Source organism: Spodoptera frugiperda, chromosome 22 (assembly GCF_023101765.2).
Source record: "Spodoptera frugiperda isolate SF20-4 chromosome 22, AGI-APGP_CSIRO_Sfru_2.0, whole genome shotgun sequence".
Classification (NCBI taxonomy): Eukaryota; Metazoa; Arthropoda; class Insecta; order Lepidoptera; family Noctuidae; genus Spodoptera; species Spodoptera frugiperda.
Window position 1 is genome coordinate 7,023,776 of NC_064233.1, and position 25,416 is coordinate 7,049,191.

Genomic DNA, 25,416 nt, shown 5'->3' on the forward strand with positions numbered 1-25,416 from the left:
TTCAAAATATAGACAAACTTTATTGATCACATCATTAAAAAATCAAATTACAAAAATAAAAAATGTCTAGTTACGTCAAAAAATTATCTATAAAAATTCTGTAAACACTTCAAAGTGATGATTCAATGATGGCACACAGTGTAGCTTAGTTTTAGAACTTAGTGCTCCTTTGAGGTTATTTTTAAAGCAGAAAAATACCCTGTTCGCCCTGGCGTGGACTAAACCCATAGAACACATGACACAGGGCTCCCTAATCATGTAAACATAATACCCAGTACACAAATACGGGCTCTCCGAAGCATTTTTCTTCTGTTCATTCAAAACCTCCTTCGTCAAATAATTTCTGGTGCCAAATTTGACGTTTGCAAACTTTTTTTTAATGTGACTCTGCAACTCATTGTCTATTCCCGACTTGTCAGCTGTGTTCCACGCGCCGCCATTTTGAGTTTTCGCTACATTATCTATGGCTAGCATGGCTGAATGTTGGGTTGGATGGTTTTCTCTATTATCATAAGAAATTGCTACTACTGACTTTATTGTTGGATCTACCACTACAGTAGCATTAACATTGCTCTCGGAAACATCGGACATTAATAAATTGTCTTTTAATTTACTTAAGTAATAATTGGCTACTTCAAACGCAATGGCCATGTAACACCGATGTTCTATAAGTTCATTTATTGAAAAGAATTGGTCTCCGCACAATTTCTCTAGATATGCATTAGGATGAAAGTTACAGGACCAAACTCTGCTGAATTCTTGTTGTTGTTTCTTTAGTTTCGGTGGCACTGCAGGCAAACTCGTAACTTTGAAATATTTAAACGCATCCTTTAGTTCATATACATCTTCTTTGATGTATTCTTGAATAGTTTTTTGTGTTTGCGTATTCAAATATTGTACGGAGCACAGGATAACTTCATGTTTGCGGGCCCTTTTGAGGTGCTGGAGTTCTTTAAGAGGCAATTTCTCGTTCAAAGTCATTATAATCTTAGATAAATCTTGGACATTGTTTACGCCGCCAACGTAAACTTGTGTAAACTGAGTAGGTTTGGTGAATTCATCGCTTAGGATTGCCATGAGGTTCTTTTTTGAATTCTTGATATTTTCTATGAAATTTTCTAACGAAGCTTCTGCCATCTTAGGCTTTTTGGTGGGAGGTTCTGTTACCTCCGTCATATCAGACTTTTGATAAATTATTCTTGTTCAATGTCCAGTGTTCTAGTTAAAAGTATGTTTCGTTAAATTGGCATTGTTTTCTTGTGTCTTCAATCTTGATACTCTTCAGTAATGACTGCAAATAAACAAAGAACAACACTATTCATAACACACACACTGTACTTCAACTGAAATTCATGAAAAACAAACACAAAAGTTACGAAACATGAACCGCAAAGTTGTATAAACATATTTTTTATAATGTGTATTACCAAATTTATATTCAATAATTAAACCAACGAAAAAAGTGTAAGAACTTAAGTCAATGTTTATAGTATTCTTTTTATAACTAGTGACATAATTTGTTTTGTTTATATTTCAAATCCGTTTATAAGTATTTTAATCCTTGTCCAAATCAAGTCTTATTAGAATGTATAAAGAAAGAGGCTTCTACATGTAATATTAATTTAAACGGAAAAGTTTTAAATACTCAAGCGCCTTTATTGAACTTTGCCCCTCACCAAGTAAGTAAATAAACAAAGTGACGTCACTTAAGATTTCCAAGAAATAAAAATATGACCGATTGATATACACAAAGTTATGCAAAATATTTTGTATTTCATAACCAATGAAGATAATGATAAAATGTCTATATTTAAAGTTTATCTATGGTCAGCATTATGGAACAAAACTCCATAGTCAAACCTTCATACAGTTAAATAAACATAAAATACCTATCTTTCTCTCATTAAAATGTATTTATAGAATAACAAACAAGATAAAATAAGTGTATTCCTTGTGTAATGCATTGTGGAAGAAAAATCAAATATCTATACATATGTATAAAGCTATGTATATGCATATTTGCGTAATGAATTAACACGAAATATCAAGATTACATGCGCGAATATTTCCTGATAAGAGGCTCACAAATAACAGTTAGTTACTAGAGAATTTACTTTATTTTCAATGTCCCAACTTCACTAATTACTTGACGACAATTTTACTAGTTTTAGTTAATCGCTCAGCCCCGTCAATTACGTCCTATTGTTGACAAAAAACTGATAATCATACCTTTTAAGTTACCACTTAGAAACAATTAAAACATGACGTATTTCTTGTGACACGACTTCCAACTTATAAATAAACGAACCGGTAAGTAATCTACGCTATAACTGCGCCGGAACAATACGGATCTAATGCAAAATGCGCGTTAAAATCAAATAAAATGATCATAGATTTACCTTAAAATGGACTTCGGATTAAGACGTCAAATTCTCTCCAAGACGAATGTTTTCTCTGATCTTATGAGAAAATCACACGTTAGGTACTCGGTCAACACACAGTTTATAGCTTCCAAATAATAATTTAGCAAAGAAAATTTAATTTGCCACACACGTAAATCGCAAAAATGTAGCAGCCATTAGACAGATTAAGATTTGTTTTCTATGAGAAAACGTGGTTCTAATCAGAATATTGCTATTGGTCAATTACTAATAGGTATGTCAGAAACCAATGAGAGTGCGTCAATACTTGACGTAAACAAACCACAGATTCGATAACATCGTGGACTGTCAATTTTACATCGTTTCGTAATTTAGAACGCACTGGTACGAAACGTTCCATTTCATGAATAGTTACTAGCGAATCTACAACAAGAAAAATATTTTTCGCTTTCAATATTTCCATTGGTATCTATTAAAAAGTCAAAGTCCATGGGTGAAGCCTTCTTCATCCTTAAAGTCCCTAAACTATTATTAATACTTTTTAGGTAACTCGTTAGGCAAAACGGGTAGGGCGGGATTACAATCATTAACTTTTTTGAAAATTATATAATATGAGCCTGGAGGAATATGAGCCAACGTAAACTAGGCTAGTTGATATCAACTACGCATATTAAGTATCCCATATTCGCACTTCGTTTGGAAGACCATTAGTAGTAATCCGTACGTACACACGATGAAATCTCAGGGTCCCTAAAGCAATTTAGCTGCTGGACTACCAAGTTGTGAGATGTTTACTTTACTCCAAGTTTACGCAGCGTTAAAATATCTTATCTAGTTATATCCTGTGGATTCGTTTCTGTCTAAACATTTTAAAAAACATTATACACTTCAATTCTACTCGAAATGCTATGTTTCGAGTCAAATTGAAGTGTATAAAAATTGAAGTGTATAAAGTGTTTAAATCTTCTTTTCGGCAGTTTTGTTATGGTATAAACTGAGTCCAATTTAAACTAATGATTTCAAATAAAAAAGAAACATTGTAATTGTAATATGAAACTTTATTACGATTATTTAAGATTACATAAATTGTCCATTATCACAATATAATCTGCTATATGTTGAATAGTACATAAATTGAAGCATTATTTAATTAATTATCCAAAGTCTGGTACCACGCCTGGCATGTTTCAGCGGCAATTTCGCACAACGCCGACAAAGCTCTGCCAGTAGAGTCGTACTCTGAAATACAGAAAACAATTTAATTTTGAAATGTAGTAAGTACTATTATAAGTAATTAACATGATTCTAAATGGGTAAGGAGGTATTGCATATAGAGTAGACTTATTTATTTATTTTTAGCCGTGGTTATTTATATTGTAGAATACAAAATTCTCTACAACTTTTGTCTAATTTTTTTTTACATGGTGAACCGTTGTCGAGTTAGAGGGCGGAGAACGCACGGTCAATTTTCCACTTTGGAAGCGTCTATCTTTCAAACAATTGAATTTGACGAAAAATGGTTTTAGAAACCATAACGTCTTTTTTAATGTCCTATCCATAACCAACCATCACGGATAGGTTAGCTGAAAAAAAAAGTCTGATGTGATGCAGTGACCGTGCGTTCTCCGCCCTCTAACTCGACAACGGTTCACCATGTAAAAAAAAATTAGACAAAAGTTGTAGAGAATTTTGTATTCTACAATATTGATAATGAATACAAATACCAAAAACCCATAGGAAATGAGTTATTTCCAAAAAACCGCAAAAGAACGATTTTTGGGACCTTTGACCCTGAATTTTAAGAGTTGCTTACACCCTACCATATATACCTACCATGGTTTTGAGACAAGTTTTAGGGTGTCAATATACAAGTTTTTACAAAATTACAGCTGGTCATCTCGCATTCCGAGATTCTTACCTAATTTAAGCTTATTTGACTGGACTAATTTGACGAACCCGGTTAACTTCGGAGCGCTGTAACTGAGTTTCTAATGAATGAAATTGAAAACAGTTGTAGGGAAAAATTTTTCTCGAAAAATATTCTACAAGATTGGTCTGAAGCCATTTATTTATAAAATGTAAAAAAAAGTTATAGAGCAAAAGAGAAAATTTTATTACCAAAATTTCACTTTTTTACTTATAACTTCTTTAATTGTTAATTTAGGGCAAAAAGTTATTAAACATATTTGTAGGCAAAATAATTTTCTACAAATTATGATTTTAAAAATTTTATTACGATGCATAGTTTCCGAGATATAGCAAAAAAAGTGTTTCCATCCCTTTTTCCAAGATGGCGGCCGAGGGACAAGGGTGGCGACCCCACAAACTTCAAGTTAAGCTTCTATTGACCCCCCTACATGATCAAAAAATAAAATTGCGTCCTCTAAAAAATGCATAATTCGGCCCTCAAATTGTAACATTTCAATGGACTAGTTGTTATTGGATAAAATTGAACGTCATATAACTTTTTAAAAAGATAGGTAGCTACCATGCTTGTTGTTTGTTCAGCGGTCAGCGCCGCATATGCGTCCGCAACATGAGAGGTGTTACAAGTGCCTTACCGACCTATTATTTGTACAGAATAGGTATAAACTAAGTTTCAAACAAATAAAAAAATCATCCGTGATCATGGCGCTTGCAAAGTTGCAACAACAGTCTCAAATTTTTATGTTAGTGTTAGAGACATGTCAGTTTAAAAAAATATATCAAATAAAAAAAGCCTGTTAACTTACCAACAACACCCCTCTTTCCGAAAATGGAGCCATTGAAAGGCGGCTTCCTGTAAGTGGCAGCATCAGCATGGTGGATGCAGTAGACGATGGCGAGGAAGAACAGAGCCAGGATGAAACGCATTTTTGTAGAGAGCTGGAAAACAAAGTTAAATAATTTATTCCAATTAAACCATATATACTTAGGTACTTTTGAAACGTCAACAAATAAAGAAACAAACAATAGTCAGTCAGTCTGTCCATAAGTGAAAAACGAGAACGATTAAGATAAAAATTAGTTAATTTATAATGGGATCGATCATTAAATGATCGATCTATCGATCGATAAACGATCTATCATAGAGATAAATTTTATCTCTATGATAGATCGTTTCCTTTTAAACCCAAAAGATACCAATAACCCCTTTTATCCTTATGTCCTATCTCTGGTGGTGGTCTCTTAGGTTTGTCCACATAGATTCTGGAAAATCTGAGTTTATATTCTAGTAACTATAAGTTCTTAGAGTGAACTAACTAGACCCATAGTCAACTGATACAATGGCGAAATTCAAGGTCTTAAGAGATTGACTTATTAGAGTGACACCTACGAGCATTGAGATTTGGTTTAATTCAATGCGTACGAGTATTAAAATGTCCGCAAGGTGGCTGGTAGTGGTTGGATGCGTAGAGCTGACGATCGAGCTTAGTGGCGTGCCATTGGAGAGGCCTATATCCAGCAGAGGACGAAAACAGGCTGATAATGATGATGAGTATTAAAATAGTTAGATGGGTAGTAGTACCGAGAGGTTTTGCTACCTGAACGAATGATGACTCTGGTACCTACTAGACCAAAGTTCTCAAAAACTTACTTGATAGATAGATAAAATCTGAAGAAGTTGTAGAAGATCGTAGGATCGGAAGTCAACTGATGCATCTGTCCAGTTTCAGCCCCCTTTTATACAGGGACCAGCATCTAATTGAATTTCTAACCAATACACTGCAATTTTGTGCCCAGACAGAGATAATAGGAAAATAATGAAAAACTGATCGTATTAGAGAAGTAGGTTAAATTATTATTTTTATTACTCTGCTGTATAGTCTGTTAATCTTATGACTGATTGAGTTATTCGATCGTAATGTGTTTTTCTTGAGATTTGGCAAAGTGCCTGATATGTTTTTAATGGCAAATGTTTGTCACGTTTTTGACTCATAAGAACTATTCTTTAAAACCATAATTGACTGCAACTTCAAAAATAATTCGAAATCAATTTTGACTTTCAAAAGACAGTATATGTATTTATTTATTTAATAAAATCGTAGGTAACACTGAGGATTTTCATTGGATACAGTAAATTGTCATCAATCATTAACAGCCCAGGGCAGTTTACAGATGGCTTATGAGCCGATCTACCTAAGGGAATTTGCCAAAATGTCCACAGTCCACGCTCAGCAGGTGGAAATCCTAGCTTAAGAGATTCAGATCAATCATAAAATGTTACGTTAGTCTCGGTATTTTTCCTCCTCTAATAATAATTATCTTCTGATTTATTTCGTTGCGGGATCCAAAACAGCTGGGCCCTGGGACGCACCGGACTTCAGTGTTCCGGTGTTTTCATGGTTGTATCTACTGTAGATCCTGGCTTACAGAAGTTGCTGCGGTTTTTTGGGAGGTTGTGGCGGGCTTGCCCAGTCTCGGGTAAATATGTAGTTCCTTAGTCGACATTTGCAAAACCCGCATCTCATGAAGAGTGGGACATTTACTAAACAAAACCCTTCAGGGAAACTTAGCTGTAATGTTGTGGCCACACTGGATCTGTAACGTAACAGTTGATAATTTCTGAAGTCGTAACTGCTTATAACTGGCTGCTATCCAAACAGAAAGATCTTATTGTAGCTCCATCGTATCAGTATGTATAGCTTAATGGATCTTTGACCACAAAGAAATATTTAAAAGTACCTATGTGACTTGAATGACGCCATTTTGCAGTTTCAGATTGATAGAAAAAAATGCTAGTTCTTACCCTACGGGTTTTTCGAATTATAAGTACAGGGTAGATAGAGACATGGCTAATTTTCCGGGCTCCAAGGTAAACGCTTGTCTGATGCGGGAATCAAACTCGCATAAGATGTCACACCCGTTGGACGTTATCCAGGCCTTGGGCCAATCTTGCAGTCTAATTAAAAAACATCGAACTTCTTTATCATATTATAAAATATCTAACAAAAGATGAAAGCTTTGTTTAAAGTCTTAAGAGACCAACTTCATTAGAAATTCTCATCACATCTCATGATCTGAGTTTGAGTATGTATAACGAAACTGTGATGGCGTACCACTCCGCTCAATTCCAGCTACTAATCTTATGCACTAACGAAGTTATAATCTCGTGGGATCACTCGGGCACTGTCAATATGCGGTCAGTATCCCTCTAATCCAATAATTGGGTGGATAGCCGCCATATTTCCTCTCACAGTATAAATTGCCGGGAAAATCACCCTTCAGCATCAGTTGACATTCAACCATTTCGGTGTTAACAGTAAAGAAAAATCTCGCTTAACTCAAGGTAATTTTTCTTTTTTGGGTTTTGTTTTCATTGATTTTTTAGGAAATCTTCTAGAGTTTGTTATTTTCTTTGATGATGTTTACTGATAAATTTTTGAGTCTTTTATATTGTTGATTTGATAAATATTTATCGCCACAGGCCCTTTTCAAGAATGTTTGACGTGATCGTAGTTTGATTTGGGTTAACTGCCACCAAAACATTCGGCAGTTCAGTTTAAATTAAGTCGGTATATTATGAGCAAACAGAATGCAAGCGTTGTTTCTCATCGGTTTCCTGTGAGACCGTGGTATCACTCCGGTCGAGCCGGCCCATTCGTGCCGAAGCAAGGCTCACCCACACTTGAATGTTAATTTCAAGAGTTACCACCAGTCTTACCACTGCAAGGAAGGCTTACTTTATTTTAAATCCTTTACAGATGTCCGGAGACATGATGCGTTTTACCATTGGCGTCGTCTGCGTGGTGGCTGTCCTTCTCTCCCTGGCTGAAGTCAGCGAAGCCAACTACAAGAACGCACCCATGAATGGCATCATGTTCGGCAAAAGGGGACCTACTGGTATGTATCCATTAAATATTACAGCTTATTATGCACTTTCTGATACCTTATATACTAACAGTTGGACTTCCAAGTCCATCTTAAAAACATCTTGAACTGCGTCAGCCTTCACGACACTCAATGAAATCATCATATTACTATTTTCTGACATTTTTGAGTTAGCATTTGCCGGAATCTGTGTTTCCTGATGGGTATAACTTGGGTATCTTCAAAGCCCAAGTGAATAGGTTGCTTATAGGCAGACGTGCTCCATCGTAGGCCGCATCATCACTTACCATCAGGTGATATAGCGGTCAAACGTTGACCTAACAAATGTAAGAAAAAGCCTAGCTAATGTCGAAGATGTATACTCAACGACACTTAAGTCCGCTAATATTTCTTAAGTTCTCCTGTGGTCCGTGTGGCACTTTTGAGTCAGCATTTCACGTAGTCTGTGTTTCCTGATGGATATAACCTGGGTATCTTCAAGGCCCATGTGAATAGGTTGCTTATGGGCAGAAGTTGTCCATCATAGGCCACTTCATCACTTACCATCAGGTGAGATAGATAAAAGCCTAGCTAATGTCCAAGATGGATACTCAACGCCACTTAATTCCAGTCATAATGTTTAAGTTCTCTGGTAGCCTATTAGGCACTTTTGAGTAGATCATTCATAATACATTTTCTCATCGATTGTTCTCAATTTCATACAGGTACTAAAACATTATCTTTTTTCCAGAATACGACCAACGTAGCAAGACCTTCACGGCTCTGTGCGAGATAGCTACCGAGGCGTGCCAGGCATGGTTCCCCTCTCCTGAAAACAAGTGAATAAACATATAAGCCAAGCATATACCCATTTACGACAATAGCATTTGACTTATGGATTATGGCATAATATTACAATAATTTGTAGGGACATTTTGTATCAAGCATAGCAACACCAATGCTTTCTTTTTAATCTTTTTTTTTATTTAATTGTATTTCTTAAAGGCTGGAAAAATTGTATGACTTAAAAATGTAGAAATAAATGCTAGTAATCCAAGAACTGCTTTCTATGTATAACTCAAACGTCCTTCTATCTTTTTCCACACTCCTATGCCTTCTGAGCACATGATGGACCGCAATTTAGGTAAAACCTAAAAAAAATCTAGACAGTGTGATGAGATGTACCTACAGCTGACTTTTGTCACGAGCTCTAGTTTTCCTGTTTAAACATGTCGACTAAGAGTAAGCATTCTACACATTTTTGGAGCTACGGACTACCTAACAGATTACTGGGGCTCCGGCTCGAAAAGAAGGAGTAGGAACGGGGTGATTTTTAGTCAGTAAAGGTCTAACAATTCATCCCATCTCGCCCAGGGCGGAATAAGTCATGTTGCATGATTCTCCCCAAAAATACCTACACATTTTGGAAAAACCAAGCAGTAGCTCTCTCTAATACACCTAAAACCTTTTGAACTATAATCAAATCATCAATCCACCTGCCATGTACAGAGATTATGGAAATCCCTGTTATATAGAGGAATCTCATATTTCAGCATTATTAGTAACAGAACAGTAAAAAAGTGGAATGTGCATTTTTTGTTTGATTATTTTTATTCAAACTGATAGCTAGTCTTGATCTTATCAGATAGTATAGGGCTTTTGCTCATAAAGTAGCTCATAACCAATCAGTTTTAAAGAAAATTTGGGTAAACATTATTCTTGTGTTACATAAATAAAATACTTAACACTATACGTGCAAACAAATAATAAATCTAATTGACGACCGACGTAACTACTTATACTAATTGGAATAGGAACTCATTCAGAAACCAAAGTTATTAAAAATCGATTAACGCATTTCTAAGTCTGCGTGTAATGAAGCGTAAATGTGTCCTCAATCCGTATATTTTATCATGGCAGCCCCAACCGTGGGAACTTTATAGATAAGCGTAACTTTCGATTTGTATTGTTGTCATATGTTTTTGTGAGACAATTAGATTCCAATAAGAATTCATTTTCTTGTGAAAATCATGAAAAACTTTCACATTGACAAACCAAACAGTTCCGTGTAATAATTTAATTTTGTGATATTGATAAAAAACTGATAACACTGAAAATAAAATGTCAATAACATTGTAGTGACGTTTCGCATTCGGAAAAATCGTATTTCGAATCTACCTTACATACTTTAAAATTTAACTAAAATAAAATGTATTATTTAAGTTCTCAACTCGTGGTGAAATAATAAATATAATTTATTCATTTGTTCAGTTAAAATAATTATAGGATTTGAAGATGACGACGAAGGAGCTATACACAAAGGTAATATTTTATTGTGAAATATATTTTGCATTTACGAAGCCTTATTTTTGAATTCGGAACTCAGTGATAATTAAAATCTATTGTTTGTATCGTAGCATATAATGCCAACGTTGATTGTGTACGTAAAAATTAAAGATTTTAATTAAATATAATCGTAATTGGTGACTGTTTATAATGTTTGACCTTCTTCATGTGTTTAAGTGGACGTCATTCCAATTCATTTAATGTTAGAGTTACAATATTGTAATATTTTGTTAAATATTTCGCGTTATAAGGAATATCGGTAGTTCCGGGATGACGTCAGGCTGTATGTCGATGCATTTCGCCCTACAGTTCCATTTTCAAAAACATTAAACAAACACAACTTTAATTGACTATTCTTTCATTCAAGATTATTGGAATCATTTTTCGATGATCAGAAATCAGTAATGGATTCCAATATATCCTTGTTTGCATTGTAAAATGACATAATCACTTTTACTATCTAGATTAGTGAGATATATTCATGCTCATAAATTATTTAAATCATTATTACTTCACAGTGTTTAAGCGTGCACTCTATTGTAACATGTTGGTTTAAAAAAAATTGTATAAATTAAATAAGACTGTTATCTTGCACTTAATATCTTAAAATAAATTAACTTATCTAGTTCTTGATGCATGTATTATTATCTTATATATCTTGATAGTAATAATATACGGCCATTCTATATAAGTGCCTATTCTTTTTGTTTCCAATCTTTTGAAGTTGTTTGTAAATATTTTGTCAGTATTGATATTATAATAAATTGTTAAATTAAAAATCAATTAGTAACAAAATAAACTCAGTATTAAAATAAGATGAAACTCAAAAAAAACAATAATTAACAGTCCGTAATGGTCTATCTGATGAACGGAGATACGGCTCTGTCAAATCTGTAGTCCCTTAGTCAGGTCTATGAGACCCGTTGGAAGAGTAGGGGTTGTGACAAATATATTCTACTCTACTGGCAACACGTAGCAGAAATAACAAATAAATTAATTTAAGGTTTAATTTAGTAGTTCTAAATTGTCAATGCGCCTTGAGCAAACATGGTGATTAATGCTGACACCTCTGTGTGTGGCCACTTATAGGCTGTTTATGATGATGAATAACTAGCTATTGTGCCCAGTAATTCCCTTATGCCAGGCACTCATATAATAATGGGCAAAAAGTGGGTGTTACATAAAGTATTCACTTTGTTATCTATGGAATTTGCTACTAGACAGCTAATAGTGTTAATTTGATGTTTAATCAAATCAAGGTTTGGAATGTTAAAGTCATATTATCTATATATTATAAGTGTGGGAGAGCCATGCTTCGGCACGAATGGGTCGGCTCGACCGGAGTGATACCACGGCCTCACAGAAAACCGATGTGAAACAACGCTTGCGTTGTGTTTCGTTGTGTGAGTGAGGTTACCGGAGGCCCAATTCCCCCCTTCCCAATCTTCCCCATCCCCATTCCCAAACAACAACCCTTAAATTCCTAACTCCCAAAAAGCCGGTAACGCACTTGTAAAGCCTCTGGTGTTTCAAGTGTCCATGGGCGGCGGCGATTGCTTACCATCAGGTAATACGTCTGCTCGATTGCCGGCATGTCTCATAAAAAAAAAAACTATATATTATATAGTTTAGGTTGAGTGTATAAGTTGCTCATGGGCAAACTTGTTCCATCGTAGGCCGCATCATCACTTACCATCAGGCGAGATGGTAGCCAAACATTGACCTAAAATATAAAAAAAATATATATTTATTTTTGTAATTGAATAAAATGGTGCAAAAACCAATGTCACTACTCAATACAAGTTAAATTATTAACATTTATTTTGTTGCATTTTTTATAACATTAAACTCGGGCTTACTGACACATTTATTTGATTCACCTATCTATTATCCTTTTTTCAAAGATAAAAATAACTTGGTATTTTCAAACATAACAGTATATTGTTTTAATTTAGTTGCATTATGCAACTCGAAGATAATATAATGACACATTTATAAAATAAAGGTGTGCGGTCCCCGTTTAATAAAGATTATAATACTCGTCGACATAGGCAATTAAAAGTCAAATCAAGTCAATTTAGTTACATAATTAGGCATATGTTAATGTAATAGGCAAGTTTCCTTCTAGTCAAATTCAATACTGTTTTCGAAACGTCAAAAACGATATTTTCTATGAACTTTGTATGAAATACTCTATTATGACGTTAGATTTTTACGTCGTCGTCATAGCAGACTAATTTCTAGAAATTTAGCTAGAACAAATCAAAAATTAAGTAGTTCATCAAATTTATGAATGAGAGTGTGATTATTTTTGAATATTTTATTGTATTGATAAGTTGTAATAATTTATTTTTGATCCAGTCATCATCCCTATTGTAAGGAAGAAACAGCAATTTTATAATACTTGTATGACATATATACATATGAAGATACAAAGTACATAATACATAATGATGTCATATTATATGTTTGGGCATTGCTAAAAACAAAGTAATCAACTAACATGTTTTTCTGTGATCATAACTAGAAATGCATGAATATTGAATATCACATCACATCAACAGCCTATAAGTGTCCACTGCTGATCAAAGGCCTCTTCTTACATGGATATGGTTTGAGCATTAATCACCATGCTTGCTCCACGCGGATTGGCGATTTGAAACCTCCACCTCCTTTTAGGGATTGGGAATCCCTAAAAGGTCAGCAACGCACTTGTAACTCCTGTAGTGTTGCGGGTATATGGTGCTGATTGCTTACCATCAGGCGATCTGGAAATTGTTTTAAAATCGTCATAGGAATAGGAAATAATTATAGATTTTTTAAAAAAGTGTCGGAGAGCCATGCTTCGGCACGAATGTGTGGTACCATGGCCTCATAGATGAACTGATTTTCGTTGTGTGATTGAGGTTACCGGAGGACCAATAACCCCCTTTGCAATCCCCTATTCCTCAACAACACTTAAATTCCTAACCCTCAAAAAGCCGCTAGTGTTACAAGTGTCCATAGATGGCGGCGATTGTTTACCATCAGGTGATCAGCTCGTTTACCGGCTTATACCATAAAAAAAATGCGCGGAAGACAGAAATCAGTAGGTAACATAAAAGATAAAAGACCTACATAAGAAAACGACTTGTTCTTAATTAATTTATGCAATCCAAGCGAATATTGTTTGTGAAATAGTTTTTGTATAATACTAACATATAAGAAACCTGCTCCTAACACGGCCTTGTTACACAATATCGTGGATATTTAAATTTGTAACACATTATGGGCCTCTTGGTTTATTTACTTTGTGGGATAGAAGAACCTGTATTAAATATCTTAGGTACTTAAGTCTTTGACTGCCAATAGAAAACTGTTGAAGGCAAATCCTCCGCTAACGTCGGTCACCGGTGGCCACCACGGCGTTCAATGTGTTAAGTACTTACTTTATAAAAAAAACTGCTTACAATCACTAGACCAAGGGTCCCCAACCTTTTTCTGGCTAGGGACCACTTTTATACTAACTGCCTCGTTAGTCGAGTGCAAGTGCGATTGTCGGACAAGAGTTTTTGGCTGACTCCCGGGTCGGGCAAAGCATTTCTGGGTGTTTCGGCTTTTCGAAAATTTCTCAGTAGCAGCACGGAGTCTGAAATTGTGCCCAGTATATGGCAATAGGCTCACCCCTATTACATGTGACTTTTAACACAAATGGTGAAAAGTGGGTGTACATTGTACAGCGGCTTGTATTAACCAACCAATCAGTGCGCCGAACGCACTCTCGTTACGTTTTCGTTCTAAGGGTTTCGTTCGTTCTAAAACTCGAACTAAGGGTATAGAAATCTTATTTGTGATTTTAACACGCTATAAGCGTCTTTTCCCTTATCACCCCATCCTAGTGGGAATATCGGATAATCCTTCCCCCCTCCCTATATTCTCTAGCTAACTACACGCAAAAGGTGCGTGCGTCAGTCACTCATTCAGTAATATAAAAATATAAAAAATGTCTTAAAACCAACATTAATGAATTCACAGTTCACCTAAAACTATTTGATTTTATATAAATTAATTCATACTACATAATTATGTTAATAGCGTATAGGAAATGATGATAACTATTTTAAAAAAAAGAACTTCATATATTTATGGCAAAACCTTTTAAGGAAGACATAGTAATATAAAGATAGATCCAGTTATTCAAATTCCAATTTGAATTCATTAACCAGTATCTAAGTTACGCAACATTTATTTGTTTTAAAACATTATTTATTTAAAGTGGTTTTGTAATACATAATAAAAAGAAAAACAAAATATTAATTTGACCTACTCTCAATCTTGTTTGTTAGGTGACTAGAAGTGGTCTTTATTTTTACCTAAGTATACATAGATTTTTTTGTATCTAAAGTAATAATTTTTCGAGCATGTTTCGTCGTTGGTCGAGTCGCCAAATCATAAGCACGCCTATCGAGCAATGGCTATTTTTTTTAAGGGGGGAAAATCATCCAATAACTTCTCTCGCCAGGGCGAGGCGAGAGGCAGTGTCAGACTCTTACTGACTAAGCTGGAGCCCCGGTAAACCCGCTAGGTAGTCCGCAGCTCCGGATCAGGCATCTGCCCTACTGGGCCCCATCTGTGGTTGTCTGATGGCTCTTTAAGGAGCACGCGGAACGCGACGTACGCACGAGCCTGGTTCTGGTCAGGCGGTGAGCTACCCGTGCTCGCCGTCCGACCCGCACTTACGGTGGCCGGAGATCGTCGCGCGATCGAGCTATGGCTAGATTTAATACCCCGGCTGGCCCGGTTCTATTTGGTCATATTATTGCGATTTTCGAAAATATCATCTGGTATGAAATTTGATATAATAAAAATTAATTGCTGTTCGTTAGTCTCGCTGGAACTCAAAAACGGCTAGACCGATTTGGCTATTTTTGATCTTGAATTATGTGTAGAAGTTCAGGGAAGGTTTAAAAAGTGAGACAAAATTGTTTGATGCGGTACGGAGTTTACGGAGTCTGGAATAGATATTTTAAGGTGACAGGGTTATCCCTTATTGCTCAAGGCGGAGTCACACTAATATTATAAATGTGAAAGTTTGTTTGTTTGGATGTTTTTCCGTCAATTACGCTGAAACTACTGAACGGATTTTGATGAAATTTGGTATATAGACACGGTATGAGTTGACTTGGGTAATAGGATAGTATTTATCCCACGGGAACGGAGACAAACTCGCTGGCGAAAGCTAGTGACTAATAAATTGATAAAAAGTCTGAATATTATAATAAAATCTATTATTCGCTATTCGGTTTTGTTGCATGATTTTTGATGCTTAGTTGCTTACTGTTACCCCTCCAAAAAAACAGAATTGATTTGTTTACTAAAGATTTTGAAAAAGGCAGGTCTGTAACCTTTTACTCAAATAATAATATTGATCTAATGATGTCACTCCTCTTTAAAATACCTAAAAAACTTAGTTCGTTGTGTTTGTTAATGCATTCGCACATTATCATTATATGACGTCATCGTTTCAATGAAGGTCATAATTTCTATGTTATTAGGACAACTACAGGTTCTATATCTTGGAACTTAATTAACTTTATAAACACCATTGTTTTATTTGCGACTTCTTCGTATCCGATGGTATAAGTCGGTAAACGAGCAGACGAATCACCTGATGGTAAGCAACCGCCGCCGCCCATGGACACCCGAAACACCAGAGGCGTTACAAGTGCGGTTGCCGGTCTTTTGGCGGTTAGGAATTTAAGGATTGTTGGGGATTCGGGGATTGGGCTAATTGGCAAGGGCAATTGGGCCTCCGGTAACCTCACTCACACAACTTTCTGTGAGGCCGTGGTAACACTCCAGTCGAGCCCATTCGTGCCGAAGGAGATGGGGGAGCCATGCCCCATATTTATCATGACTATAGATAACTTTTTTGGAATAATTTTATCTAAAAATTAAAATAACCTATTAAGTATCGGTTTAGTAATTTTTGAGATAAATGTGAATAGATAGGTAGACAGACGACGTCTTTATTTCATCAGGTTTTACGGTACCAAAAACTTACGAAGATAAATTGATTTTAAATTAATATTGCATGATGTCATTTTGTTAGCAAATTATGTAAAAGTTATGCAAGTTTCCACTCTTAAATAATGTTTTATCTAAGTTAGGTATCTATGTCTTATCCACAAATTATTGCTTCGAGTTTGGGTGTTATGTGTATATAAAATTGTATGTTTGTAAACGCACCCACGACACAGGAGAAGGAGAAAAATCCTATTGCGGGTCAATGTTTCAAAAAATCCTATCTTTGTTAAAATAGATAAACTGTGTTTGTCATAATTTTTATGGCATGGCCTCAAAAAGCCATTAGACCACCACTATGGGGCTAAGTCGGGCTGATACCTGACCCGGAGCTGCGAAATACCTAGCGGGTAACCAGGGCTCCAGCTCGGAAAGCAGGAGTAAGAAAAGGGCGGTTTTTAATCAGTAAGAGTCTGACACTCTCTCTCGCCTTATCTAAGGTGAAAGATGTTTATAGCCTTCCTTTATAAATGGGCTATCCGAGATAAAAAGGAAATTGCAGTTCAGTTCTCTGTTAAATATGTGGTTCGTTAATGGTTTCGTACTACATAAAATACTAGTACTACAGAAAAACCCCAAGAAATTACATAGGTGATAATAAATTAATCAAAGGTAATTTAATTCATTGTTCCATTACCAGCTCCTAAAATGGTGTATCTTTGTTGCAGGGTGCCCGAATATGGGTAGAGCACCCAGAGAAGGTATGGGAGAGTGCCGAGGTGACGTCAGACTACCGGTCTGGCGTCCTCATCGTGAAGATCGACCAGACCGGAGAGGTTCGCCAGATCAAGGTTCGTATAATTATGTTAAGTGTGTGTGTGTGTTTTTTTTTATGGAATAGGTGGCAAACGGGTCACCTGATGGTAAGCGATCAGCGCCGCTCATGGACACCCGCAACACCAGAGGTTTTGTTGTATGTTTGTATATATTTTTCAAAACAAAAACAAAAATAAATTTTTATTTTGAAAAATATGCAAATAATAGTAGCCAAACCTCGACAGATCAGATATTTAAAAAAAACCTGTCTTGCTGTTCAGCTGGTGTGTTCCTCCTAAAACCTTGATGTTAGGTCACATTTTGATTTTTTATAAATTCTCTGCTGTACAAGAGTCGACAAAGGCATAATAATATTAATTGACTTGACGGTTGGTGAGGTTGCTGGGCAACTGGCTGCCGCGCAACGGGTAGCTGGTTCGATTCCCGCACGGAGCAACTCTTTGTGTGATCCACAAATTGTTGTTTCGGGTCTGGGTGTCATGTGCATGTGAACTTGTATGTTTGTAAACGCACCCACGTCACAGGAGAAAATACTGGTGCGGGGCAAGATTTAAAAAAATTTGCAATCCGAGCCACACTACCACAATTCTGCCTATCCTTTAATATAGCAAGTTTGATAGATTCGGCATGACGGACTTTTTCTTGACATAACCATTTACCTATGTCAAAATTGTCAGTGTGCTTTGTCAAGCAAAAACAAATTCTATCGTAGTATTATGAACCAACTGAATGTGATTAGCGAAATATTTAGTCCATCGAAATATCTAAAACGAGACAAAAATGAACAGGTAACATTATTATTTACAAATACTATACTTCTAAAGCATTTATCTAGAGAATTATTATAAAAAATGCAGCATTTTTTAACGGTTAAAATTTGAAAAGTTTGACAGCTGACAGGTATAACAAACGTCAATCATTTTCGTTTTTTTTTAATTGAACAGTTTGGTTAATGGCTTTTGGGGTTGTTTAAAAGAGGCTGATGAAACGTTTCTTTATGGTTTGGGAGCAGTCTACAGAATATTAATGGTGCTTTTCCACCAGAGATGTGCTATGTAGCTAAGCTACGAAGATTTAATAGCTAAGCTGTGAAACTATGTGACCGTTTCCAATGATACTAAGCTATGTAGCTGTGCGAGGAAGATGCACAGCTCTAGTTTGCGATGTATCGATACATCGCAAACTAGAGAGTAGGGAAGCCCTATAGCACGCATCTTTCCATATAAAAAACATAGCTTAGCCGAGTCCGTTTCCACCAGTACTAAGCTATGTTTACCAATGAATATGATTAGTGAAAGCCAAACGCATCCACAGCAACGTAGCATAGCACATCTCTGGTGGAAAAGCCCCCTAAAAATAGCATAATATTTTCCTTTCCACGCTTGTGTTAAACGCGTTATTTGCCCTAACCTACCTCTACTTATACCTACATTTTCCTATATGACCTAGAACTATACTAAAACTAGACTAAAGGGAATATTTGTAATGACATCGCAAACACGCCACATCGCTATTCATTTACCTAATTGGTGAATACAGCGGTTTTTATAGAGAATTTGATTAATTAAGATGTTTGACTGCCAACAAAAGTCACTAATATGGCGTTTAATGTGTTTATTAAGCGTTCGCTGTTTCCCTTATCCACGAGAATGGAACCCGAAACCTCTTAGGCATGTCGCACTTGATGACGGATACCATGAGTGTGGCGGGTTTATGGAATTGCCAAACTTTATTCCCCCTAGTCCTTTCCATCAGACGAACCACAAGACATCGGTGAGGCGTCACCGTTTTATTTAGATATCCCAACCCACTCGCACGAAGTAGCTTCGCTTCAAGCTTCCTTCTTGGCTACTGGAACTGCAGGGAGTGGTATTCTTTGCCGGAGTCTGTGTTTCCTGATGGGTATAACCTGGGTGTCTTCAAAGCCCAAGTGACATATGAATGCCTTATGGGCAGACGTGCTCCATCTTAGGCCGCATCATCACTTACCATCAGGCGAGATAGCAACGAAAGGTCGACCCATCAAAAGGAGAATCTTGCTAAAAGTATAAGATAACAATTCAGAAACTCTACTAGTAAATCACTCCATTCTCCCATTCTTGTAGAAATTTAACTCAAGTCTTTCTGCTCAGCAGTTACATTAGGAACGATAACTACTAAAAATACTAGAATTGGACACTTACAACGGGATATTTACCATGTTTTTCAATTTTAATGAGTTTCGATATTTCGGCACTGTTGGAAGCTTTTGCCATGATAACGGATAAACTTTACGGACGGGTTTAAACGGAGTAAAACATGGTATATATCCTGTTTTAAGTTCCAATTCTAGTGTTAGTACATGTCAGTTTAAAAACTTATACTTAAAAATGATCTTAAAATGAAAACTTAAACTTCTTTTTCCAGATCAAGGATGAGACGAAGATGCCTCCGCTCCGGAACCCCTCACTCCTGATCGGGCAGAACGATCTGACTTCTCTCTCGTACCTTCACGAGCCAGCTGTGCTGCATAACCTTAAAGTTAGGTGAGTAAACGGTCGTATTTTCGTACTTACGGTTTGATTATGAGCCCCGGTGTGGTTCGAAATTGGTCGGGCATACACGTATTGCTTACAACGCTATGTAGGTTGTATAGCTCCATCCCTCTTGCACTGCTCAATGATCGACCATTCTGACACAATTGTAATAGCAGACTAAGGCCCCAGGTATTGTTATTTTGTATATGTATATTTATCCATCCCAATCCCCGATTCCCCAATAACCCTTAAATTCGTAACCCCCAAAAAGCCGGCAACGCACTTATAACGCTTCTGGTGTTTCAAGTGTCCATGGGCGGCGGTGATTGCTTACCATCAGGTGATCCATCTGCTCGTTTACCGACTTATACCATAAAAAAATCTATTCAACATAACTATATTACTATAATCTAAGGATTTCCTAATTCTTTTAAGCTTAACCGGGCCACGAATAAACTGACCGATAAACCAATGGTTTCCGTACAAAGCTAATATGATGAAATCGTTGAGTCATGCGTATGCGCAGATAAAATACTGATAACGCCAGTACCACTACAATAGTTGTTGCATTAAATCACTACTATGATCACTTTGTAAGTGGTATTTTGTAGTGTAGACTATAGATATTTATTATATATATATGCCTTTTATCCCTGAAGGGGTAGGCAGAGGTGCACATTATATAGCTAATAGTTTGAGGTAGTCCCATGTAATAGAGGGCGAGTCTACTAAATGCTGTTGTCAACACAAACACAATTCCAATGTCTGAAATATATGAGAATTTCCGAAAATTGAGAGAATTCGGCACGAATCTACCGACTCGACCGGAGTAATACCACGGCCTCACAGAAAACTGACATAAAATAACGCTTGCGTTGTGTTACGTTGTGTGAGTGAGGTCAGCGGAGGCCCAATTACCATCCTTTCCAATCTTCCCAATCCCCGATTCCCCAACTACCCTTAAATTGCTAACCCCCAAAAGGCCGGCAACGCACTTGTAACGCCTCTGGTGTTTCAAGTGTCCATGGGCGGCGGCGATTGCTTACCATCAGGTGATCCATATACACGTTTACCGGCTTATACCATAAATAAAAAAATCATGGGATATTTTAAAATCTAGAAATTCGGAGAATATCATATAACAATATGAGTTCTTTTCACATAATCTGTCCTCCTTTATATACATACATATAATACCTAAGTATGTACATATATGTTGCCACCTGTTCAAATATTGTGTCACCTATTACATATGAAATTAGTTAAAACTTGAATTATACTTTAATGATAACAGTGGAAGGTTCAAAATTGCTTGCCATGTCAATTTTGGTTAAATGACCTTTACTTTTACTTGTTGTTATGAGGGTCCAAGTTCGATTCCAATTGAAAATTAGCGTCTAAGCGTCAAATCATATATTTCTGCAGAAAATTGTTGTTTATAAGATAATGGTATTAATTTTGAAGTATAAATTGTAACATTTATTTAACTAAAAATAATGGTTTACTCATGTAAATATATTGAGAAAAGCTCTACTAGTTTCGAGTCACACAGAGACTCTTCCACATGAGTAGCGTGTGCAGACGCGGCGTGTGTTCGCTCAGTAAACCTTTAGTTAATTTTAATCAAATTACTTATACACATCCATAGTGTACAGTGTGGTCTACAATTTTAATACAATGTCATATTATGTTCCAACTATGTATTTAGTATGTCTCTTATGATAGTTAGGCCACACAAGCCCTTGCCCAAAACAATTAAAAACCAACTCTAACTCACACAGAATACAGCTCAAAACTCACTACACCCACTTCACGTAGGTTTATAAAAATGTAACATTTATGTTGTCCACAGATTCTGCGACCGCAACGCCATCTACACATACTGCGGGATCGTCCTAGTAGCAATCAATCCCTACTATGACTTACCAATATACGGTAGGTTAATCTTAAACGTTTTTATTTTATTTTATTTATATAACTAGCAACACGTTGCGCAAGAGCAGGATTTTTTAAATGTAAAAAAGAAACGATAAAATTAATTTAAATAATATAGACTGCCTCGTTGGGTTCGATTCCCGGATCGGGCAAAGTATTACAGGGCTTTTTTTTTCGGTTTTTCGATAAAAATCTCAGTAGTAGCATGGATTCTGGAATTGTGCCCTGTATATGGCAATAGGCTCACCCCTATTACATGGGACTATTTATCCCCCCTCCTATTATGGTGAAAAGTGAGTGTACATTGTTATGGCATAACATGTTATTATCACCTCTGCCTACCCCTTCAGGGATAAAAGGCAAGACGATACGATATGTTATTCAATTCAATTTGATTCTAAGACTCCACCAATTTCCAAAACACACAATAATCCAATTTTTCTTCACGCAGGCGATGAAACGATAATGGCGTACCGCGGGCAGGCGATGGGCGACCTGGACCCGCACATATTCGCCGTATCAGAGGAGGCTTACACCAAGCTGGAACGAGAGAGGAGGGACCAGAGTATTATTGGTGAGTCTCATTGTAAAATGTACCTTAAAATCTTTAGTAATAGAGTTTAAGTTGTAAAATATACCTTAAAATCTTTAGAAATAGAGTTTAAAGTCCTTGGTCAGGTTTTTTGGTTAAAAAATTTCTATAACTCTAGTGTTTCGGGTATTATTGGTGAGTTTTATTGTAAAATGTATCTCAAAATCTTTAGAAATAGAGTTTAAAGTCTTTGGTCAGGTTTTTTGGTTTAAAAAACTTCCTTAACTCTAGTGTTTCGGGTATTATTGGTGAGTCTCATTGTAAAATGTACCTTAAAATCTTTAGTAATAGAGTTTAAAGTCATTGGTCGGATTTTTTGGTTAAAAAACTTCCGTAACTCTAGTGTTTCGGGTATTATTGGTGAGTTTCATTGTAAAATGTATCTTAAAATCTTTGGTAATAGAGTTTAAAGTCGTTGGTCAGGTTTTTTTAATTAAAAAATAGAGTTAAAGGATCTGAATCCGCATCAAAATCGGTACGGCCAATCGTGAGATAATTGCGCACATACATACATACAGGTTGAACAGAGAACCTCCTTCTTTTTTAAACTCGGTTAAAAATAATATAATTTTATTTATTCAGCAAATGTAATATTTCATTCATATTACAATTTCTCATCCTACAAGTCGTGGTGACCCCGAGGTTTAAGACGCCCGCTTTTCATGCATGAGAGTGCAGGTTCGAAACCTAACGGCAAGTACCAATATGACTCTTTTCCGAGCTATATGTACTTTCTAAGATTATTTAGACACCACTGACTAACGACGAAGGAAAACGTGAGGAAACCAGAACTTATAATTTCTGATTAAAAGTTTGAAATCGCCAACCCGCATTGAGCAAGCGTGGTGATTAATCAAACCTTCTCCGTGTGAGAAGAGGCCTTTGGACAGCAGTGGCTACTTATAGGCTGTTGATGTATGTGTATTAATTTTTTCCTATATATTTCCAGTGAGCGGTGAATCAGGTGCCGGTAAAACAGTGTCAGCTAAGTACGCGATGCGATACTTCGCGGCGGTCGGCGGCAACGCCAGTGAGACGCAAGTCGAGAGGAAAGTGCTGGCATCCAGTCCTATTATGGAGGTAAAGTGTTATGTTAAAGATAGATGTTGTAAAATGTCACCGTCAAAGTTTAAATTGAAAATCAAAGTTGATAGTCAAAAGTAAAAATAAAGTCAAAGTGAAAGTTGATAGTTAAAAGTAAAAAGAAAGTCAAATTCAAAACTCAAACTCAAATAATTTAATGCATTCATGTGTAGGTAGATAGGTATTACATAAGTACATTAGTTTTAACATGAAACCAGCTATGTTATGTTAACACCTTTTTCTAGATATAATAGGGTAGATGACAAGTTTGGATTTTAATGTCCGTCTTGTAGATTGTTTAAAAACATGAGATACGTATTTTTTATTTTCTTGTGGAAACGAATACTTTCGTAGATATATTGAATTGGAATCTCGCGTAACAACACTTCTAGGCACGTTTTAATACGTAGAAATGACGTATTTGCTTGCTTGACGGATTAAATAGATTTTTAATCCTCATATCTCATCATCCTATTGAAAATCAAGCGCTCAAGTCAAAAGTCAAAATCAAGCAATTACATATGTGGGGACACTAGACACTTATATTTGTAATTGTGTGGAGTCGCACACATGTAATTGTATTTACTATATAATGCGCTTCAGTAATAAATACAGTTAGTTGGCATTCGAACATCGCACGTTTCATTTCTCTCCTCACACACGTAACCCTTACATATACTTATACCTTATAATTTCTACTCCAGGCAATAGGCAACGCTAAAACCACGCGCAACGACAATTCCTCCCGTTTCGGCAAGTTCATCGAGATCCACTTCGACGCCATGTACCGCATCTCCGGCGCCAGCATGCGCACCTACCTGCTGGAGAAGTCGCGCGTGGTCTACCAGAGTGCTGGAGAGAGGAACTACCACATATTCTACCAGCTCTGCGCTGCCGCCAGCCAGATGCCGGAGTTACAGTTGGGTTAGTGTACTACTTTTTTAAATTAGTTGAGTGACTAAAATGTGTGCGTTTCTCGCGAAACTTTATGCCTCGCACAGCAAAACTGTGGAATGAGCATGTCACACAGGCGGAAATCATTTCCATACTCCGTGATACGACCTGAAAGACATTCAAGAAAAGAGCGAAAAAAACCCAGCATTACTTCGCCCGACCTGGAAATCGCACCCGGGACCCCTTACCTGGCAGTCGCACTTGCAACCACTTGGCCAACGAGGCAGTTAATCCAAAAAATATACATTTCTAATCTTAATTTTTTAAATTGTTTTTTTTTACACCTATTGCTTGAACGGTCTAAAAATAATGTTAAGCCTACCTTTAATTAGTCTACTCACGTTAATACCGTATTGGGAAGAACCTCTATATGTATCTTAGTTGGTAAGCCTGGCTGATAAATACACGAATAACTCTACCGATCTAATCCAGGCAATAGGCAACGCTTAAGCCACACGCAAGTGTATTACTCGTCCCGTTTCGGCAAGTTCATCGAGATCCACTTCGACGCCATGTACCGCATCTCCGGCGCCAGCATGCGCACCTACCTGCTGGAGAAGTCGCGCGTGGTCTACCAGAGTGCTGGAGAGAGGAACTACCACATATTCTACCAGCTCTGCGCTGCCGCCAGCCAGATGCCGGAGTTACAGTTGGGTTAGTGTACTATTTCTTCTATATTAGTCGAGTAACTAAAATGTGAGCGTTTCTCGCGAAACTTTATACCTCGCACAACAAAAATATGGAATGAGCTGTCGTCGGCGGTATTTCCGAACCGATACGACCTTCAAACCTTCAGGAAAAGAGCATACAGCCGCGCCGCATGTCCGTAACATTCCGCCTTGGATGAGGCGAGAGGGAGGGTCAGACTCTTACTGACTAAGCCTTTTTTAATCATCAATTCCTGATTGATTACTTTCCCCCTTAAAAAGTCTGGAAGGCTGTGGTTTTTTTTTTGAGGGGGAAAATCATCCATTGACTT

The 25,416-nt window shown here is 36.6% G+C and overlaps 4 protein-coding genes across 6 annotated transcripts in view; 2 read left to right on the forward strand and 2 right to left on the reverse strand.

The window, feature by feature from the left end:
- On the reverse strand, positions 1-2,642 carry LOC118279654 (probable inactive tRNA-specific adenosine deaminase-like protein 3). Its single transcript, XM_035599344.2, has 2 exons — positions 2,400-2,642; positions 1-1,291 (listed from the first exon to the last, which is right to left on the reverse strand). Exon 2 carries the CDS (start codon positions 1,174-1,176, stop codon positions 88-90), a length of 1,089 nt encoding a protein of 362 aa, XP_035455237.2. The 5' UTR covers positions 1,177-1,291; positions 2,400-2,642; the 3' UTR covers positions 1-87.
- A 776-nt stretch (positions 2,643-3,418) lies between these two features.
- Positions 3,419-6,004, reverse strand: LOC126912114 (neuropeptide SIFamide-like). Its single transcript, XM_050702638.1, has 3 exons — positions 5,959-6,004; positions 5,114-5,246; positions 3,419-3,620 (listed from the first exon to the last, which is right to left on the reverse strand). The coding sequence occupies exons 2-3, from the start codon at positions 5,232-5,234 to the stop codon at positions 3,532-3,534; spliced, it is 210 nt and encodes a 69-aa protein (XP_050558595.1). The 5' UTR covers positions 5,235-5,246; positions 5,959-6,004; the 3' UTR covers positions 3,419-3,531.
- A 1,480-nt stretch (positions 6,005-7,484) lies between these two features.
- Positions 7,485-9,231, forward strand: LOC118279669 (neuropeptide IMFamide). Its single transcript, XM_035599364.2, has 3 exons — positions 7,485-7,650; positions 8,066-8,204; positions 8,923-9,231. The coding sequence occupies exons 2-3, from the start codon at positions 8,066-8,068 to the stop codon at positions 9,012-9,014; spliced, it is 231 nt and encodes a 76-aa protein (XP_035455257.2). The 5' UTR covers positions 7,485-7,650; the 3' UTR covers positions 9,015-9,231.
- Positions 9,232-10,091: 860 nt separating this feature from the next.
- Positions 10,092-25,416, forward strand: part of LOC118279629 (unconventional myosin-Va) — a 70,622-nt gene continuing 55,297 nt past the window's right edge. For 2 of the 3 annotated variants that reach the window (XM_050702597.1, XM_050702598.1), the window contains exons 1-7: positions 10,092-10,493; positions 17,249-17,371; positions 19,764-19,882; positions 21,726-21,808; positions 22,260-22,382; positions 23,350-23,480; positions 24,188-24,407. In XM_050702597.1, the coding sequence (XP_050558554.1) occupies positions 10,467-10,493; positions 17,249-17,371; positions 19,764-19,882; positions 21,726-21,808; positions 22,260-22,382; positions 23,350-23,480; positions 24,188-24,407 (826 nt within the window). In that variant the 5' untranslated portion in view covers positions 10,092-10,466. Of the gene's footprint in view, positions 10,494-17,248; positions 17,372-19,763; positions 19,883-21,725; positions 21,809-22,259; positions 22,383-23,349; positions 23,481-24,187; positions 24,408-24,911; positions 25,092-25,416 lie in introns of those variants that run through there. The other variant, XM_050702599.1, reaches the window with a different exon arrangement.

Bases quoted from the DNA above. Each gene is read 5' to 3' on its own strand.
- LOC118279654 (XM_035599344.2), bottom strand. From the start codon at position 1,176: ATGACGGAGGTAACAGAACCTCCCACCAAAAAGCCTAAGATGGCAGAA.
- LOC126912114 (XM_050702638.1), bottom strand. From the start codon at position 5,234: ATGCGTTTCATCCTGGCTCTGTTCTTCCTCGCCATCGTCTACTGCATC. The intron at 3,621-5,113 runs GTAAGTTAACAG...TCTGTATTTCAG, and splicing joins CGGAAAGAGGGGTGTTGTTG to AGTACGACTCTACTGGCAGA.
- LOC118279669 (XM_035599364.2), top strand. From the start codon at position 8,066: ATGTCCGGAGACATGATGCGTTTTACCATTGGCGTCGTCTGCGTGGTG. The intron at 8,205-8,922 runs GTATGTATCCAT...TCTTTTTTCCAG, and splicing joins CGGCAAAAGGGGACCTACTG to AATACGACCAACGTAGCAAG.